This window comes from Colius striatus, chromosome 2 (genome assembly GCF_028858725.1).
Source record: "Colius striatus isolate bColStr4 chromosome 2, bColStr4.1.hap1, whole genome shotgun sequence".
In the NCBI taxonomy this organism is placed as follows: domain Eukaryota; kingdom Metazoa; phylum Chordata; class Aves; order Coliiformes; family Coliidae; genus Colius; species Colius striatus.
The window spans coordinates 88922340-88942321 of NC_084760.1; the positions used below are offsets into that span (position 1 = coordinate 88922340).

Consider the following 19982-nt stretch of genomic DNA (forward strand, 5'->3'; position numbering starts at 1 on the left):
TTCCCACAGGAGACCTTTACCTGCACTTGATGTGGCAAGGTTTTACTTTTTTTTTAGTGCCCATGTAGTTGCTGGTAGTCACATGAGTTATACTTGATAACACACTCAGCTGCTCTTTTCCTAACCCGATGAGGTTTTGTAGCTGTAAATAAAAATACACGCCTTAACAAATGGGTGACTTTTCCAGTAAGTACACATATGTTTTACTGGTATCTTCTCAAAAGTGTAATTGATAATGCAATTAACACTTTAAGACTGGTATGATGAGCAATGTGTTGTTTTTATGGCTGTGTCTGGGGAGTTCAGAAGTGATCATGCAACTATTCTTGGAGAACATTTGTTGGAGTAGAGGACAAAACAGATGAGGGAAAGAAGGATTTGTGTTTTTCTGCTACCTCTGTAACGTTGATATAAAATAACTAGAAAGCTATTTGGCAGTGCTTAAGAGAGTAGTGGATGTAAAGAATCTCTGCAGCAAAATACCACCTTAAACTAATTTAAATGCAAGAGCATAGGAGAAATCCATGTTTATGAAATGACTGAGTATCAGAAAGGGACAGACACATACAGAAAATGCTGCAAATGTGTGTACAGTGGATAATGCTACTCAGAGCAGCAGCTTCCTTGTAATGTGGCGTGGGGTTTATGTGAAAGATTCAACAGTTTAAGAATACCAGTTGGAAGCAACAGAGTTTCCGTAATCTCTTGGCAAGAAGTTCAGTTACCGAAATGGGAGCGGCACTGTAAAAATTAACTTTCTTTTTCTGTTTTGCCAGTGGCGGCACCTGACTTGCTGGATCCCAAATCGGCCACTCAGAACTCCAAACCAAGACTGTCATTTTCCACCAAGCCTACCGTGCTCTCTTCACGGGAGGAAAGTGATTCGGCTATCAATGTTATGAAATGGAAGACGGTCTCAACAATTTTTCTGGTAGTAGTCGTGTATTTAATAATTGGAGCCACAGTATTTAAAGCCCTGGAGCAGCCTCATGAGACCTCCCAGAGAACCACCATTGTCATTCAGAAGCAGACATTCGTATCTCAGCATTCCTGTGTGAATGCGACAGAGCTCGATGAACTGATTCAGGTAATCCATACCAAATCCGTGTCACTGTGCCTTAGAGTAGTAAATGATTATAAATGGCAGCACTGCTCTGATAAAGGGGAAAACCTTTATTAGCAAAGCTCCGTATTGGTTGAGTGATGTAACAAGTGTTAAGACCAGAAGTTGAGCAATAGCATTTCCATTCAAATCCTCATGGTTGAAAAGCTATTGCTATTTTTAGGTCCAGTATGCTTGGTAGACAGCCTTTTCACTGAAGGCTCCCATTATGCTAATTAAATGATTATTCATCAGCAATATATATAATTAATAGTTCACAAAGGAACTGATATATTGATTGTGCCTCACTGGATCTGTCAGTATTTGAAACGCTTAATTCTGAGGAAGAAAATACACCATGCGGTGCCTAAGAGGACTTCTAATTTACTGTGATTGTATCAAGCTAGCTTTCCTTCCAGCTGTATGTTTCTTTATATTGATTTTGTTTTAAGTAGAGGAAAGTACCATGGACTTGCTATTTTGATCTTAAATCTCATTTTTCTCTGCTTCTTAAAGGCACATCCACAGCTGATGTACATCGATGTGTTCCTACTAACGTGATTTTACCCTTGCAGGTCACCTGCCTCAGAACCACAGGAAATATTTATTTGTACTAGCACAGAACTGGATCCAGGGCCTCTCCAGCTTAAATCCCATGCTCCTGTGTTCTTGGGAATATCTGATGGCACTGCAGTGAACAGCCAGGGGCTGCCAAATAATGTCAGTTCTGGGGATAAGACCATGAAATTGGAGGCTGGCTGGAGTGAACAGCCAAGAGTTAGCAAGCATTGACCCCTTCATTAACAGTAGCCATGGGGCCATCGGTGAGCTGCAGAGCCTGAGATGGGATGCTGGAGAGCAGGAGAGGCTGGTGTGCATCCAGACCGTGTATATCATGAGCTCTGGAGCATGCCAGTTGGCATCGGCAACAAAGCTTTCTGGAAGTGTTTTTTGACAGCAGATCTGTCTGGGAGTTTAGAAGTTGATTTTACCTCTCTAGACTAATCTGCCTTGGAGCATCAGCATATGCAGCCTTTTTGTTTTTTATTTTTTTTGCTTGCTTGTTTGTTTCAGTTTTAGATGCAGAGCTTTGATGTACCGGGTTATTTTTATAGCACGCTACTTACGAGTTTTAAAGGCAAACTGGGAAAATGCCTTATATATTGTGATTTCTCCCCTACCTTGTTGCTAAAATGTGTTCCAAAACTGCCACCCTTTAAATGACTGTCAGACAGTCCTATCTCCACGTGTCCTGACTAGACGTGCTTGAGGAACTACTGTCTCCAGGAGTTCTGAAGCTATGTAATAATTACATTTCAGTGGTTTTACCAGCAGAATGTGAGATACTCTTTCAGTGAAACATACAAGCACAATATGATTAAAACAATCTCTTGAAGGTAGTATAAATTTCCTCATATGAAATTTTTAGGTCAGGTCCTGTATTATGAAAATTTAAAAAAAGATATATTTTTAAGCAATATTACCTTACATAATCTATGAGATAGTCCTTAAGGCAAAAACTGTTGAAATTTGCTCTGTAGCACTTAGATATTTTAGCATTTATGATTCCCTACCCAGAAGCACAGACTTGTAAAAAAAACCCACTTCATCAGCATTCAATGCCCATTTGATGTTCTTTGTAAAATAAATGACAGTTTCAGTACAATTTTCAGAGCACAGATACCCCATATCAGCATTAGCTCCCATCTTTTCTAGCAATCTTGGCATGACCAGAAAGAAACAAGCTTGTGAAGCATGGGGAGGTGGTGACAGAACCTCCCACAGCACGTGGATGAAAGATAGTTGTGGGAAGAGTTTGCTCTGCTTGTTGGTGTAAGTGGAAATCTTAATTTCTCCTTCTTCCCTTCTGCTTCTCTGTGAAGCAGAACACTGGGGCATGGAGATAGGAACATGCTGTTACATTCCTTTTATAGGAGGAGAGCTGAGGCATAGGGAGCCCAGTCCTACAAGTGTATCTGGGTGCATTTCTTTATGCAGAATAAGTGATAACAAACTACATAAAATTGTTTAAGGGTCAGGAAGTAAGTGACTTGCTGAAAGTAAAATAGGAAATCAGTGGTAAAGCAGCATCTCAAATCCATTCTTTCCAAGTCTTAAGCTGCTACTCTAACCGTGGGGTCATATTTCTTCCCTACTTACCACTTTGTCACAGAAGATAAATTACTGGAATACATTTGGTTTCTCTGGGTTTGTGTCTGACTGCTATTACAACATAATGCCGTGTTTCTTCAGTTCTTGTTGGATGTCTTTATGATTAAAAAGAAACAGTGCATGTGAGGAAGAAGTAAATGATACTTAAAAATTCACTGAAAGCTGTAAAACTGAAAATTAATATGTGCTAGAGTAGTAGGAAGCTGGAATGGTTAGTGTGTGTGAAGAAAATTACAGAGCGTACAGACTCTAATGTCTTCTTTAATCAAGTATTTACCTTGAGTCAAACTATAATGAAATTCATTATAAACTTTTCCTTTTGAACTGTTTTGTTAGAATCCAGAAACTGGTTTGGCTCTGGTTTGTGCTACTCATTGCTCAAGTTGCATGTCACTTCAGGCTTTTTTAGTCTTCACAACTACTGATCTGCCATTTAATCCTGACTCTGAGGCAGGTTTGACTATCCCAAGACAGGTAACTGACAGTATAACGTGCAAATTAGGGAGACTAGTTTGAAAGCACAAATTCAGCTAAAAAGAAAAATGGAATGAAATTCCAGTGTGCAAGCACCCAGGGGCCATCTAGATTCCATCATGTTTGCTAAAATGGTCTCTTGGCCACAGAGCTGAGTAAAACACAGGGTTATGTGCCTCCATAAATGCGCATAGGATAGGGATTTTCCCTTCCTGCTTTCTCCATCCTTATTTTATCTCACTAATCACCAAAAACCTTCCTGGCACAATGATATACACCGTTGCCAACTTTTCAGCACACAGGGCTTTATTCCCTGGGATTTGAATTCCTGAAACTATGTATATTCATACTGATCATGTGGCTCCTCTAGGTGCACTTGGTGAGAACTATACTTTTATAGACTTTGTATATTTTATATACATGTGAAACATGGAGCAGCAGAGAGCTGGTATGCAGCATAGAAAATACGAAAGGTTAATGAAATCGATTGCTCCTATGATGACAGCCAAGTAGCCTTAGCTGCCTCAGAAAAATGACCTGAGGTTTCCCTGTCCAGCAGCATTGTTCATGTGTTTTCAGTTTCTTCTATGATCCAGTGCTGCAAATCTCTTTCAATCCAAAACCCTTCAGCTACTTATTACCTTGCTATAATAAAATATACCTACAATGAAGAACAGCAATGTAAGAATGAGAACTAGACTTGCTTCCAGGTAGACTTTTTTTTTGGTATTTCGTGAGCACTTCTATTTAGTACCATACTTAAAATCTGCCAAAGTCACGCAGAGCATATCTGGACACTCAAGAGGCCATTTTTTTTTTCCAGACAATTTCAACTGATTTTGCAGTAGCCTGAAGTCAGTATTAACAATCATGGATCACCGCATGCTGTACACAACAGTGCTGAGGTGGGCAGTGCAGTCAGTGGTAGTGTATCTGAATCTACAACTAGAGAAATAACCCTAGGAGGGAAGCTTATGAATGTCCAAACACTACCCTGGTGAATCTAATGAGGAGGCAACAGATCAGCAAGTTGTGCATTGTCTGATGTTAAACTTTGTTGTTTAAAGTTTCAGTTGGAAGGTCTTGGTTTGGTGAACGTTATCTATGCTATCTAGATGAATCTATAGAAAGGGATGTGTGCAGACACTTTACTACTATTCCTTTTTCTGGAAGAAGAACTCTTGACAAATCGTCATGGATGGTATTTTGGTTTCTCTATCCATGCCTGCTCTCAACTTGGCTTTGCCGTGCAATGCAAAGCAACTGCCAGGTGACAGAATAAAAGAGTAAATGTAGTTAAGACTGTGGATTTTGTGTCTGTGTGACAAAATATATAAACTTGATCTTTGTTTACACTAGAGATTTTTTACATCTCTCATATAACAGGTTTTTCCCCATCACTGAGCTTTTTGTTGGCAGAAGCTGATAGAAACCTGGGAGTAATCCAGCTATATACACGCAAATAACAATAAGCAATAAAGAATGAAAAAAATTCTCTAATTAGAGAACTTGGATCTCATAGTTTCAATCTAGTTCTCTTTTAGTGTATTGACTGTTCCCTATAGCAAGCTTGCCACTAAACATTTAAAAATGTCAGAGACAGTTTCCAAACTCAGATGCACAAAGTGTGTTGCCAAGTACCCAGGAAAGTGTCCTGCCGTGTTTATGACACTATGCATAGTAGCAAATGTAATGAGACCTTAGGTGACATTGCTGATGTTCAGGCTGCACACATGTCCTCCTGCAGTGCTGCACAGCCATGAGATACATGCAGATACCTTTGTGACTTCTCCTGGGATTGAGTTTGTCTCAAGGCAAGTGATCCTGACTAATTAGGATATCCAACATTTTTTTAAAGTTTGCGTTATTGCTGTTTCTTAAACCTCATTCCATCAATAGGAAATTCCTATAGACAGAATAAGGTGAATGAAATGACAATGAATTTCTTTTCCTCCCACCCAAAACTCCTGTTTTTTCCTAGGTGGTAAGGATGTGACCAGTACTGTGCATTGTGGGATGCCTTGGCAATGTGAGGCAACTCTTTTTTCTCTGCTAAAGAGAAAGCAGATTAAAAAAAAAAAGATAAGAACTTTTTAAGGTAACTATCACCTAATTATGTATTGATTAGCAGTTCTTTGTTTTAGTGTTGATCTTTATAAACCAAAATAGAAAAAGAAAATACCTTTTAATCCTCAAGTATCATTACTTAATGGATTATTTTTGCATACAGAAATTTGTACTTTTTGCATACAAAAATTAAAAGTAAGAGAAATTCCAGTTGTATTATCTTAAATACAGTAGGCTGCTGTGAATTGTTTTAGTTGTCTTAATGAGTTCATTCTGAAACCTAATAAAAAGTTTTTGAGGAAACTTAATAACAGAACACAGAACATTTCTGGTTCCTTTAGCTGAAACATCCTTCAAATACATTTATTCTGAAAACCCTAACCGGTGGAAATATAATATCACACTAAACAGCACAATCTCTTAATATGTTCCACGTTGTAATTTTTGTGTTATACAGCCTCCATTTTGAAATCTGAATAAGTTTTCAGGATACTGCACCAAGCTGTCTCAGCAATGAAGGGCTCTTGTAGAGTTTTAAGTCCAGCTCTTGTTATGGTATGTGGGTTCTTTTGAAAACTGAATGCCCACAAATTTGTGTTTGCATTTAAAACAAACAAACAAAAGAATTCATGAACTAACAGGATTAACTGAATTGACCTTAATACCACAAGTTGATCTCTTTGGGTTCTTTGTGGGCTTGTGGTCAACATGAGAACACCTTTCCATGCTAGGGTCCACAGTCGTGTCTTAAGCTCGTTTTCATCTTATATTTGCATTAGCTGCATTCTTCCTTTTCTTTTCATTCATCTTAGACTGTGAATGAGATAAAAATGTGTTTTCTTTTTATGTCCCTTGAGGAAAAAAAATTTTTTTCTTTCTTGAGGGAAGCCTGACATGGTTATGAATGACATGGGAGTGTTTCTTTCATCAAACTGGCATCACTGGGATATCATTATGACTTCTTATGTGATTAAGTTCTTGTAAAAGTATTTTACTTTAAAAGAGGTGCTTTCTGTGGCTTCATTTTTATAGTTCCCTGTAACTAGCTATAACTAGCTATATTAAGTTTCACTTCCATCAGTAGCTGATTTTATGTCTTAAGATTTTTTGCCGCTTGCATCGTAGCCCCCGGAACCTAATTTTGTTGCTTCCTCAGGAACATGTTGCTTTATTTCAACCAGATAAGTTCCTTGAGCCACAGCCTGTCTGTTGAAATAAAAAAGTGTAACTACTTCTTTCTTTCCCAGAGATTAGAAGTTATTTGGGCCTGCTGCATCATTTTTGGAGGTAATAAATCACAAAGATGCAAAGATCTTATTTTCGGACAAATCTCAAATTTATTTAACCAAAGTTAAAATTTACCAGCTAAGCCTATTAAGCTTGAATAAAAGCTTTCATTATTTGAATCACAACATTTATAGATATTCTCAGTCCTGTGAGCTATAGGAAGTTTTTGAGAGCTTTTGAATATACCAGTTTAAACCCTAAATATTCTTAGTCTCTCCCTTTTGCAGTTCCTTCCAGCTTCTCCAAAAGGAAGCAGGAACCATCCTGTGTCTGGATCCTAATTGGGAAGCAGCGGGTGATTATGCTCTGTAAACCTTGAAGCCTTGAAAATATTGAAAGACCAGCATAAAAGAAATTGATGCTCCAGCATATTTTCTTTATCTGGGGATCTAAAATACCATCACATCAGTTTTTTAATGTACTGTCTGAATTTCAGACATGAAGGTAATGGCAAATTGCAAATACCAGTAGCAGAGCTGCCCGTTAATGGTGTTGTCAAAGCAACATGAAATGAATGACTTCTGAAGTACTTAAAACATGAAGTGCAGGAACTGTAGTTTGTGTTGTTACCCTATGCATATGTCTGTCCTTGGTAATGTGTCTGCCTGTCAAAGCACTCGAGCTCTTTTATTCTTAACTTGAAGTCTGCAAGTTAATGAGTACAGTAAGATCCTCTTTCTCTTTTCACCTCACTCAGTCTGCAAGCGTAGTGTTCGCCATAGTATTTCCTTTCTGCATCACTTTTGTCAGAAATAAATGCTCAGATGCCGTTGTCTCCTTCCACAGTAAAGCTACCCGAATTCTACCTGTGTTCCCAGATCAGAGAAATATTTATTAAATGAAAGATTTCTGGGAAAGACTGGCCATCATAATCTTACCCAGACCTCTTCTCCACTGATCCCTCACCTGCTGTGGTCAGACAGGCTGCAGAAGCGCCTGGGTTCTGTGCACTCCTTGCTTTGGGTTACTCCAGCTCCTGCTGTCCTCATGCAGCCAGATCCCCTCTTCTGGCTCTGCACTTAGCTCCTGGAGGGATAGAATTTTTTGACAAACTTTCTGTTGCCTAGGAGCTTTCATTCTAGTGACAGGACAGCTCCCTTTTCTGTAGTTCTTTTCTACATGGCAGTTAAATCAAAAGGATTTTTTTTAAGCACAGTCTTTATCCTTCATAAGAACAATACAGATTTTTGGAGAATAATAAGTAAACTCTAAGTGCCCTTGTCACTTCTTTGTTTAAACAGGTTGGTCTGTAACTTTTTTTTACTCCTTCTAATGTTGGGGCTCTTAAAGGTTAAATTTATTTCACATGAACAGTTTTATAGGACTCAGAACCTAGCTAGCTTGAGTACATCTGAATGACAGCTTTTGTCTTAGAAAGGGTGGTAGATATGACTCATTAGTAAGTCAGTTTTGCTGAGCAGCTGTCTGCATAATTCTTCCAGTCTTTAATCTCAAGAATCAAAGAAAAGCCTGAATGTGTATGTATACAGATATATGTATGCACACACATAAAATTTATATACATAGTCTGTTTGTAATACATATTTAGAAATAGAAATGTATTTCAGTATGTTTCTACACATTTTTAGCTCATGGAGATTGTGAACTTAAGGTGAAAAGAGTTTGTCAGTTCTTATACATATTGGGTACCAGTCTCCAGTGCAGATTATCAGTCATACACTATACAAACTAAAAAGAAAAACATGGAGTTATGGAATAATAATGCAAACGTCGTTGCACTCTTAACAGCAAGGCTCAAAAGCATTGTGCTTTTAGATTTTGGAGAGCTGTTTTCTAAGTGTTAAAAGCATCTTAGTGTGCCTCTGAACAAAGAACTTAGATTTCTTTGTAAACCCAAATTGAAATAAAAATGCAGAACTTGTGCAGTAGCTGGGCCACATGAGGTGTATCATTATCCTGGAAAGTGAGAGAGTGCTCTTGTCAAATGGCAGCAGGATAGTGAAGGAAATCTAGCCTGAAAAATGAGTTTCCAGAAATTTTGAGGCGTATCTGACTTTTTGACATCGCTTGCTAAATGATTACCAGGACGCACAAGCTAGCTCCTCCCAAGCTGGGTAACGAAAGACTGCATGCTCTGTATTTTATCAGAAGCATAATTTAAGGTGCTTCTATTTTAATCTTTGGAGAGAACAGCTGAGAGTAATGAAGTGTTGTGTTACATCATTTCATAAAAGTGAAGTGGCTGGAAGATGATACAAAAGCATGTATTCAGAGCCGGTTTGGAACAAGGAGATGAGTGTCAGAGTGACTGGTTTGATACATACTTATTTCTGCCCAATTTCTGTACGAGACAGTGGTTGAGCACCAGAGACTGGCCTTCTCAGTTTATAACCTTTCTGTATTTCTCCTGTGGCTCTGCAAACCCCTACTTAGTGGATATAGCTCTATGGTCAAAAGGCTGGCTTTTGCCAGTCATCTCCACTGACTCCTTGTAGGATCAGTTGACCAGAGGTTGAAGTCTCTGACCTGGGAGAGTTTTCATCTTCTTTCACAAAATGACTGTGCTGTTTGAAAAGCTGTTTTGACAAAAAAAAAAAAAAAAGTATTTCTGGTAATGTATTTAGCAGAAAGTGGTTCTAAATTATATAGGAAATGAAAAGCTGATATTCAATTAAAATGAGATTAAGCAAAGAAATACATGCTTATGTGTTTTTGGAGCTCAGGTACTGTTTTTGAAAGTTAGAGAGGTCATGCCTGGCCTCTCCACTCTGGCCTCAAGAGTGTGTCTCTGCCTCATTTCTCTGATGCTCTACTAAGGCTTATGCCCAAATATGGGTGTAAAGCCAGGTAGTTTGGAGGTAGTAACAAGTTTGGACTTTTATTCAAACACAACTCATACCTATCCTAAGATAAAGTACAGAGCTGATGTAAAAGTCTACATAACTTAAAAAATGGAAATTAAGTTCCTAACTTTTCTAAATATTTCAAAAGTTGACCTTAGTTCTCTTTACTATCAAAAAAACCCACCCAAATTGTCACCACTCCAAAGACAATAAGAGAAAACTCCTACTTTTACTGTAACTGAATAATATTATTCTAAAAATCATTGCACATAGAGGCCTTGATTGAGTGCCATGTGCTGGTTGATCTCTCCTCTGCTCAGTCCGGAGTCATCTCATATGAAACAACTAGTAGAGAAAGGGTCTGGAAAAAGGTAGAGCGAGTTAAAATAACCTACACAGTTTAAGAACTGAAACTGTCCACGTCACTATTCTAATGCTGACTTGTTACGTAGCTATGAAGTGAAATTGAGTTTTAACTCAGAATTTAGTTTGTATGTGGTATAAAAATAAGAAAAACTATAAAAATTGCCACTAAGGCAGTCAGTTAACTTTAATACTGTGATTTTTTTGAAAGTTAAGAAATTCCCATGTTAAGATAATACAAAGTGTTTATCGACTTCAACATATGATAAATGTACAGATTACATAAAGTCTTCATGATTTTAACTGTTTCAAGATTCAAAGTGCACAGAATTTATATCACTTGTCTAAAGTAGGATAAGCTGAAGGTCTCAGATGACAGAAAGAAGTTACAAAGGAAGGAAAGATTGACATGCTAAACTTGTGACAAATGAAGTGGTTGTATTTGCTCCAGTAGCAAGATGTCAATCTAGAAAAAAGGCTATGGACCAAGAATAAAGTGTCAGAGAAAACCAAATCTTAACAGGATTGACAGTGAATATCATACTATTTGAACATTAAGGGTAGGATCGTGGCCCTTACTGAAGTTAATGGAAACCAGCTGCATGAGCCTGGATTTTTATTCCAGGCTAAGGAAACATTAATAATCCAATATTCCAACTAAGTTTGTGCACTGGGTATAGTCAGAAAGAAGATGCTACCCTGAAATTAGTGCCCTGAAATGTTAGGAGTTACGTACTATTTTCTTTTAAAATTATGCATGGAAATAGTCTTAGATGACGATCTACTCATAGGCATTGACCGAACACAGAAGAAAAAGATGTCCTCTGATGCACTTATCCCTCCTGAAAAATCTGTAGGCAACGTTCAAAGACTTCATGAGATACTAGTATTGATCTCAGTAAACCAGCAACCTTACGTCATCCTTGTTGTTAAGGAAGACTCTTACAGAAGACTCTGAAGGAATGTAATGCAGCAGCTTTTGTTTGTATTTAAGGCTGGCTCCTCCCAAACAAGGGAATAGTGCAAGCGAAAGCCTAATAGCATGTGTTTGGAAACTTAATAACCTGCTGATGAAGAAGGCATTATCTGGCCAATTTTGTCTGAAACTATGTTTAAAAAATTCAATTCGGTAAATCAGTAAAAACTGATGAGTAAAGTCAGTAAATGAGAAATACTGACAATAAAAAAGCCTTTAAATACAATATACAACTGATTTATTTAAGTAGGTAAGTATATTATTAAGAAAGAGTTTTTGATTTGGAAAAAAAGAGGCAAATGATGGGTCATTAATTTCTTGAAGGAGACAAATAAGAAATTGCTATTCAAGAGTTTCTCATAGCATGAGAACTTATAAATTTACTTTGAAGCACACAAAATCTCAAAAAGGAAATGCTTTTTAAATGATCCACAAGTAAATTGCAGAACTTGCTGCTACACAGGGACTTGGCTCCCAAAATACAAGTGATCTCCAAAAGATAAATTCATGGTAAATTGATCTACCAAAACCAATCTGAACACCATGGTGCAGATGCAGCCTCCCACTCAGAAAATCCCTTTAAAATGAGCTTAGTCAGAAGCCAGGAAGATGCATCACTTGCCTACTTGTGCTGATTCTTTTCCTAATTAGCAGCTAACTAAAATCAGAGATATAATAATAGTGGCTAATTGTCTTTTTTAGTGTTTTGTTAAGTCTGACCTGTTGGGTTAAGTTGTATCTTTTTTCCTGGAAATCAGTAGGTACAGTTAGTGTAGTGCAGTTAGGAAGTGCATTGCTGTAATGGATCTTCCAGCAGTTTAGATTGGCAATTCTTTTCAGTAAAGGATGTTGAGGTAGTATGGCTTCAAAAATGTGTAGGGATGATACAAAGCTCTGAAAACTTTTCACATCTGGATCCGTATAAAACTTGATCTTGCTAGACTGCCTAAACAGGTGTGTTGCTCTAGGTCCAAGAAACTTTAATAAAACATGAGTGGTCTCATAAAATGACATTGATGCAGTATTTTACTGTATGATGTCCTCACTGGAGAGCATGTTCCCATTTGCAGGTACAAGGACTTGCGATGAAAGTTCTTTGTCCATTGAAGCGAAACAGTACTCAAAACATATTCACTGGGCTTTATAATGCAGCACTCTGGGGTTTGTAAGTCAAAGGAATATCTCTGTTGCACAAATTATAAAATCAATACAAGGGATGTTTTTCACATGCTGCTTAGTCTGATGTGTCCTTTCCTACGGTAATGTAAAAATCTGCCATTATCAGTGCTGATGTATTTACTCTTGACAAGTTGTATGTGATGCATAAATACAGAAGAAGCCTTATTCTTCTAACCCAAAGAAAAATTAAACTCTCTTTGCCCTCCCTTTACCCATTCTTTCTCCTTTCTCAGTAGGACTGAAAATTCCACTTCTTTGATATCTGCCTTTCTGGCAGTTTAAGGTATATTAAATAAGTCTATGCAGAAATTCCCCATCTGGTGTCTTTCTGTTAACATCTCTGGACGTTGAAAATGGCTTAGGTGTGGCAGCAAGATCCTTGTGACGGTGGAGGTGCAGTTGTAGGCTCTAAAGTGGCTACTTTGTGCATCTGAGGTTTGAAAATGGCAATCTGGAAATGGTGGGTTTAAATTGAGATCCTGTCACAAAAAAACTAATGGTCTGATTAATCCACTGTTGGTATTTTGTTATTTCTGTCCAGATCAACTGACTTCCAGAGGTACTGTGTAGAAATACAAATGTTTTAATTTGCAAATTATCAATGTATTTCAGGATTAAAAAGATTACTGCTACTGCATGACACTATTTCTCTGCAACAGATCGCCCACATGGAAAACCATTCTGGTCTGACAGCAACCCTGTTGCTGAATGTCATTATGTGCATAGTCATTGTTGGACAGCTCACTAAGCAGAAACTATTAGTTAGTTAAAATACTCATTTTAGCTTTGCAGAATACTCATTTTAGCTTTGCAGTATTGCTTCCTCTGTTATTCTTTTGTTAAACACAGTTATAGGGACCATGATTCTGAAATAAGTCCTGGTTTAAAGTTCAGCATGAAATAACTTACATTTCTTAAAATATTGCAAGTTTTAAAATACTTTTTCTTAATGTGTACTGTTTAACTCAAATACTGGTACCTACCTGCAGTAGACACATAACTAAACAGGAATACTTTTTGTGATAAGAATTTACTATAGGTGACACTGCAGAAATAGGGAACATTTTATATTTATGAAGACGATGAAAATGTCACTAGTGGCAAGCTTGTTCATTTTAGCTGCTAGAACTGAATTTTTTATGAATAACATGCAGTATTATATAGTTGTATAAACTTTCAGATTCACTTTTTATATTGGACTCTGGGTTTTTTTTATTAATATAACAAAAGTTTTTGAACTCTAGTTGTGAATCTTTAATTATTGAATAATCTGTTCTGTAAAAGTGTTTTAATCTATTGGGAGTTCATTTGATCCAAAAGAGTTCATGGGCATTCTTTTTTGGAGTTTCAAAATGAGTGTGCTTTAAGAACATTTGCTTGCCTAACTCAGAAGAGGAATATTTTGGGAAATGCTCATTGCAAGTCTTTGTCTAATGCATACTTTCCTTTGCCAAATAGTTGCAACAGTAAAAATAATTGTGTTTGCTATCTAGCTAAGGTGATGCTGTCACTGATATTGTAGATTTTGCATACACTGTAATGATCTGGAGTTTACAGCTCTGCTCTGTGCTAAAGTGCTTGGAGTGTCTGCTGGAGCACCCTAAGTGCTTAGGGTGTCTGTTGTGGCCTGACTGCATGATAAAGCTTGAGCAGAGTAACATTGATCTTCTTCTGGTTTATCGCTTGGATTAATAAGTGATTAAATAAATTTACTGTGTAATTTATATTAATATCATTGTTTCATGAATATTGACAATAATCTTTTTAAACTTGCAGCAAGTAGTGGCAGCAATAAATGCAGGAATCATACCATTAGGAAACACATCTACTCAGATCAGTCACTGGGACTTGGGAAGTTCCTTCTTCTTTGCTGGCACTGTTATTACCACCATAGGTAGGACACAGCTTATTATTTTTTTATAGTAAATGAGCTGAAACTCTTTTGATTTCCAGTGTGTGCATATATTTGTTAATGGTATATTTTCCAGGTATTCTGGTTTACAGCAGAGTTATGTTTTAGCTGCAGGGGCAGAAATTATAGCTGTCTGTAAGGAGCCCTAGCTAAGTAAATGAATCTTCTGTAGAAGAAAAACATTACTGTATATTTCTGTGAGGTGACTAGAAGAGACTGTGGAAATATTTTCTGGGGGGAATTTGGTCAACTGTGTAATCACAAGTGTTAAATAGGGCATGATTTAAAGCCCATGTGCATTAAACCTTGACTGAGATACATGGAATTTCAAGTATGTATAATGCCATTCTATACTGTTGTTTTTCTCTAAATTCTGAAAAAGATGATAACATAGTAAAGATTCAGTTCAGCTTAATCTGTTATGAGTGTTAATTTATATTCAAAGGCTTACTTTGAGGCTTCTCTTGCATTCAGAGAAGTCCAAAGCTGAGGAGTGATTTATCCAGGCCCACAAGCCCAGGGAGTTTTCTGGATCCTTTCTGAATTTGAGAGCCATTGTCCTTTTGAGCAGATGTGAACAGGAGCAGCATTTGATCTTTTGAGTTTCTTCCCTTTAACTGCAATGTAGTGCACGTGGTATACATTTTAAAGGTGTAGTGTAGCTCACAGATCACAGGAGTACTGCAAAGGTGGATGGAAATTTGAAGAAGAAATCAACTGAGAGGAATGTGAAAAGAATGGTAGAACTGTTAAAATAGTTATGTAATATTTATATGCATATTGTGATGGAGTGGAATGTTATTTTCAAGTGTTGTATGTACCTATGTTCTTTTTTTATGGAGAAGTTTGTACTATATTTTTTGTGTATTTGAATATATACATGTCTATACATCTTTATAAATATTGTGTCTATGTGTAATATTTTTTTCACATCTAGAATAACTGAAACACAGGTTTAGTGAAAACAGCATGAAACTTTTACCTCCCTGAAGTTAGTGACAAAGTTAATGATTTAATAGCAGTAGATCCATAGATAACAAGAAACAGGTATTGAAAAATGTCATTTTAACAGATTATACCAAGAAAAGCAAGAACCTTGAAAGGATAGCTTTATGATCAATCTTATGTTATCCTCTTCTGACAGCACAAAAACTGTGTCGTAAGTATCCATGGTCCCATAGAAAGTGCTTAATGTTTGTGTGGTTCAGTTCTGAACAAGGCTAAAAGTTAAGGTATGAAAAGTGTTCAAAGAATTATATGATTCAAAAATTATTTAAAAACGATGGAACATTTTGCTTCACTATTTGGTTTCTAAGTAAAATCAAGGCTTTGGTAAATAAAAATGTTTCCTGATTTAATTTATTGACCTGATTCAACCGAAACATGTGTGAGTCCTGCTTAGAGGAAAGAGAGATCTGCAAAGGCTTCCAGGCCTCTTATCCGCTGTCCCCAAGAGCCAAGATAACCCAATAGGAAGTATATATGAAAATTAATATTTCAGGTCATTTCTGCAAAGTGGAGTTGTCAGAATTGGGTCAGACTAGGAAAAAGTATTTCAGCTTTTGTGATAGAAAGCTGAGAAAAATCTAGGAGAAAAAAAGTATTTCATAAAATATTTTGGCTTTGTAATACCTGTGGTTTTCATCAGACACCCTTTCTAATGGGAAGTTTCCAGTCAGTTACAGTTTGGAGCTTTGTTTTTTAGGACCTAAGGACAGCATGCTCATGTGAAAGCTGTAGTATGGTTGTTATTGCCTTAGCACTATGATGGTTCTCAGGTCTTGCAGTGTGACAGCAGGCAGAGATGTCATGTGCTTGGATTTGTGACTTTCCTGGGAAAATGGTGACAAGCCTAGAAGTTGTGCTTGTATTGTTACGTGCCATTAAGGGATTTTGGGTTCAGAGCAGTATCTTTTCATATATGAGTAACATTTTGAAAATGAAGACATTCCTTCCAATTAATGTGCATGTGATTACTCTGTAACTTGGTATTTCTGAGAATCTCCTTAGAGCTGCCACAGATTTCAGCAAACACTACAGATAGTCTTTATGCCAAAGACAGGACCTTATAAATTCATAAAACAACTTTACAGAAATAACTTGTAAAAGTGATTTTATAAAATCAATAAAAATTGTAAATATTATGTCCTTTAGACTACATACTTTAAGAAGTACTTCAATAGAAGAAAAAGGGATTGCTACCATTTAAAGAAAATGATAGCTTTCCAGTGTTACAGCAGATTCTGTAGCTTTCCAAACCTGTTATTACTATAATTTTATCTTATCATTTAGCCCACACTCCTCCTGATGATATCTCAGAATCCAAGAAAATCTAATAGAACCAAGAGTATATTTATGTTTTGTGTTTTCCAAACTTTTCTTTAATAACAGTAGCACTTGCAAGTATTTAGTTCATGGGGAGAGAGGGTATGAATTAAAACTTCAGCATCCCCCTAAGCAATGTTCTTGCTTTACAGTTACTGTTACTATCATATCACAGTAGTGATAAACATTTAAGTGAAAAATATTGACTGTGTATTTTGGTGGCTGTTGGCAGCAGTCAAGGACCATCTGTAGTTTCTCACTCTTCTGGGTCTCCTGTAGGCTGCTGAAAGGCTTAGTGATGGGGACATATAAATGTGCTGAGCTTCAGAGACAGCCAATAAAAGCAGAGGTAACACTAGAGAAAGCATGGCTTGATTTTTATGGAACAGTTTTTTTTTATTCTCTTATAATCATTTATGTTATTAAATAAATGTTACAGTGCATATAATAAAATTAATAAACTCAGTTTTTACAGAACATGATCTGTCATACTGCTACTAGATCTCTCCTAAGACATGGATTTAGTTGAGGGGTCAGGGTCTAAACAGTTTCACAAGGTTTTATTTAGAAAAGATCCTTTGTTGCTTTTTTCCTCATGTCTGAGTGGGTTGGTTTTGGCTTTGCAATTACTACTGTGCAAAAGCATAAAAGTTGTTTCAGAAAGGGACCTCACTGTTTGTAGGATTGGCTTGCTTAGTTAGATATTCTCACTTCTGGATGTGTTTCTAGAGCAAATACATCTCATGTCATCAAAGACATGTAACTACATGATTATTCTGTGCATATGGAGCAATTTCAGACGATCCTTAAGAAGGAAAATAAGAACATGGGAAAATGGGAATGCAAAAATTGTTCATGAAGAAAATTGTTTCTTTGCTCCCCGAGGTACTGAGCATGATGCCAAGCACAAAAGGTACTCCTATCTTTCTACCTGAAAACGTTATTATCCAGTCAGTTCTGTTCTAACACCACATGTCCAAAGAGAAGGAAGAAGAGAGTTGGAAAGAAAAGCAAGAAAAAAATGATAACTCCATTATAATGCTGGAGATATGGCTGAGGAGGAGAGGAAAATAATCTTTATATCCCCTCTTTTTATTCTGAGAGCTCATTGTTGGTGCTGTGCATATTTTTTGTCCTCTAAATAATTTCTTTTAATGGGTAGCTTGACTTAGAAATGGACATACAGACACAACCTGTGCACATCCTGCTTCCCCCCAGACAACTTATATTTTAGGGCCTGATAAAGTTTTCTGTCGTTATCAGGGTAGAAAAGGAGACCTCTCTTACTGAAAGCTTAAGACCTGTATCTGGAAAATGAAAAAAACAAAGCAGACATGCCAAGGCCTCTAGCTTAGCAGTTGTCTTCTCAAATGATTGCTGTCTCAGCACATGAAAAATGTAGCATCAATGAAATACTAGAAATCATATCATGGAAACCTCTACTAGACTGTTATGGAACATCATCTAAAATAGCTGTATTTTTTCTGCTGTTATTCCAGACAGTCTATGATGACTTTTTCAGCGCTGTGGGTAGACATACAGTGGAAAGGACACTTATTCATACTCCTGGAAGATGGTGTATCTTGAATAGCAGTTGTGAACATATTGGGAGTGCCAGCAACCTCACTGGTAGCTATGGTTTGCCAGACCGCATCCTTTCGAACAGAGCCATATCTGCATGGGGAACAAGCTCATGGAGTTCCATTAATACCTTAACATTCAAGGGTACTTTGCATCCAAATTGAGGTCCAAAACCAATAGTTGCTAATAACTATGACCATAAATTTAAAAAAAAAATGAAAACCACGAAATTTATTTTTGTCCTTTTCCACATTTTTTCTTCAGCCCTTGATTTTTGAACCCAGACTTATCAAATTCACTGGGAAATGAACCTCTTGAGAAGTTCACTTGGATAAAATCTATAGCTTAGCTTCATGCAGCTAGGTATGGTAAAGTGGTTACATTTTTTTGTGTGTCCAAAAGCCTACCAACTGTTATTAAAAAGTGCAAAGGAATGTGAATACTTTTTATAAAAGACAAAGAAACAAATTCTAAATGTTTGCATTTTAGGGAACAATTCTGAATAGCAAGCAGCCAAGCTTTGAAAAAAAAATTAACATTTTTAACTAGAAATCTGAACTTGATTCGTCACTTCAGAGTTGCAATTAGTTACGTAGCTTCAGATGCAATTTCGCTGAAAAGAATCTTTCTTTCTGCTGTTTTCCCACTACCTAGATACAAGCTTTTCTTGTGAAGACAGGGTAGTTTAAAAAGTCTTATTACATTGCATGTCAATTAAAATCCTGCTGCTAAATCTATCTCTTCTGGAACCATTTCACCGCATTTTTTAAACACAAAGCAATAGAATAATGTGTTGATAACTGAAATATATAAAATATGTTTGATGTTTTACAAAGATAAATATTGTTGATAATCAAATGCGTTACCTATAATGTCAGATAATCATAAAGTTAAAAAATTGCAAATTATATTGAAAAATTTGTTCTCTTAGTTTAGAAAAGTAAAAAGCATCATGTACTTATGTTAAAACAGTTTTCTTTGCTTGTTTGTTTGTGTCACCAGAGGAGAAACAGAGCTATTGAGGATGAACATTAACATTTTGTTTGGAAAGATTACTTGAATTTGCTTATTGGAATATAAATGTTGGGATTTCTGCTCGTGTATTTGAAACGGAAGAGAAGCAAATAAAGCGAATGAAGTGCAAATGCTGAGGTGATTGAGGAGGGGGTTGGTGTAAAATTCCTAAAGCAAAAACCATAACGTACCTTTGCCTGAAAAATATTCTGGTGTGTGATTTTCTCCATCACGTCAGTATAGACTATGACTTAAATGAACTTGACTGCATGGTGGACATTGGAATCTATGGCTTCTAAGGACCTGTTTCTTTCAAGGCTCCTCAGCTTGAAATAATCTTCTTTGTTTCCCTTTGCAAATCACAGGTATTTTCTTAAGGATCTTATCCATCCCTAGTAGCCTGGATACACGTGTCCAGATTTCACATAGCTTCTAGCAGAAATATGTGTGTGGCAAAGCTGAGCATAACAAAAATAAGACCAGCTGCAGAACAATGCAGAATAAAAGTGGCTAAGATTGATGGTCTGTAAAAATATAGTAGTGAGAGACATGCTAAAGAGGTTGTTTGGGAATGAGGTGGAAATGCCTCTTCTATCTTACTCTGCAGAGGACTTAACCGAAAACTCCTGCTGTCTTACCTTGATTCCATATTGACTCTCAAAGCATGTTAAATATGCATATTTCATCTGATAAAATGTCAACAGAAAGAATTCTTTTGTTTAAAAG

The 19982-nt window shown here is 36.8% G+C and overlaps 1 protein-coding gene across 1 annotated transcript in view; it reads left to right on the top strand.

Annotated features, from left to right (window-relative positions):
* Positions 1–769: 769 nt before the first annotated feature.
* KCNK2 (potassium two pore domain channel subfamily K member 2) overlaps positions 770–19982 on the top strand; it is a gene marked incomplete at its 5' end in the record, with an annotated part of 77608 nt that continues 58395 nt past the window's right edge. The window contains 2 exons of the mRNA XM_061989636.1: positions 770–1087; positions 14201–14318. Coding sequence (XP_061845620.1) covers positions 770–1087; positions 14201–14318 — 436 coding nt within the window. The remainder of the gene's footprint in view (positions 1088–14200; positions 14319–19982) is intronic.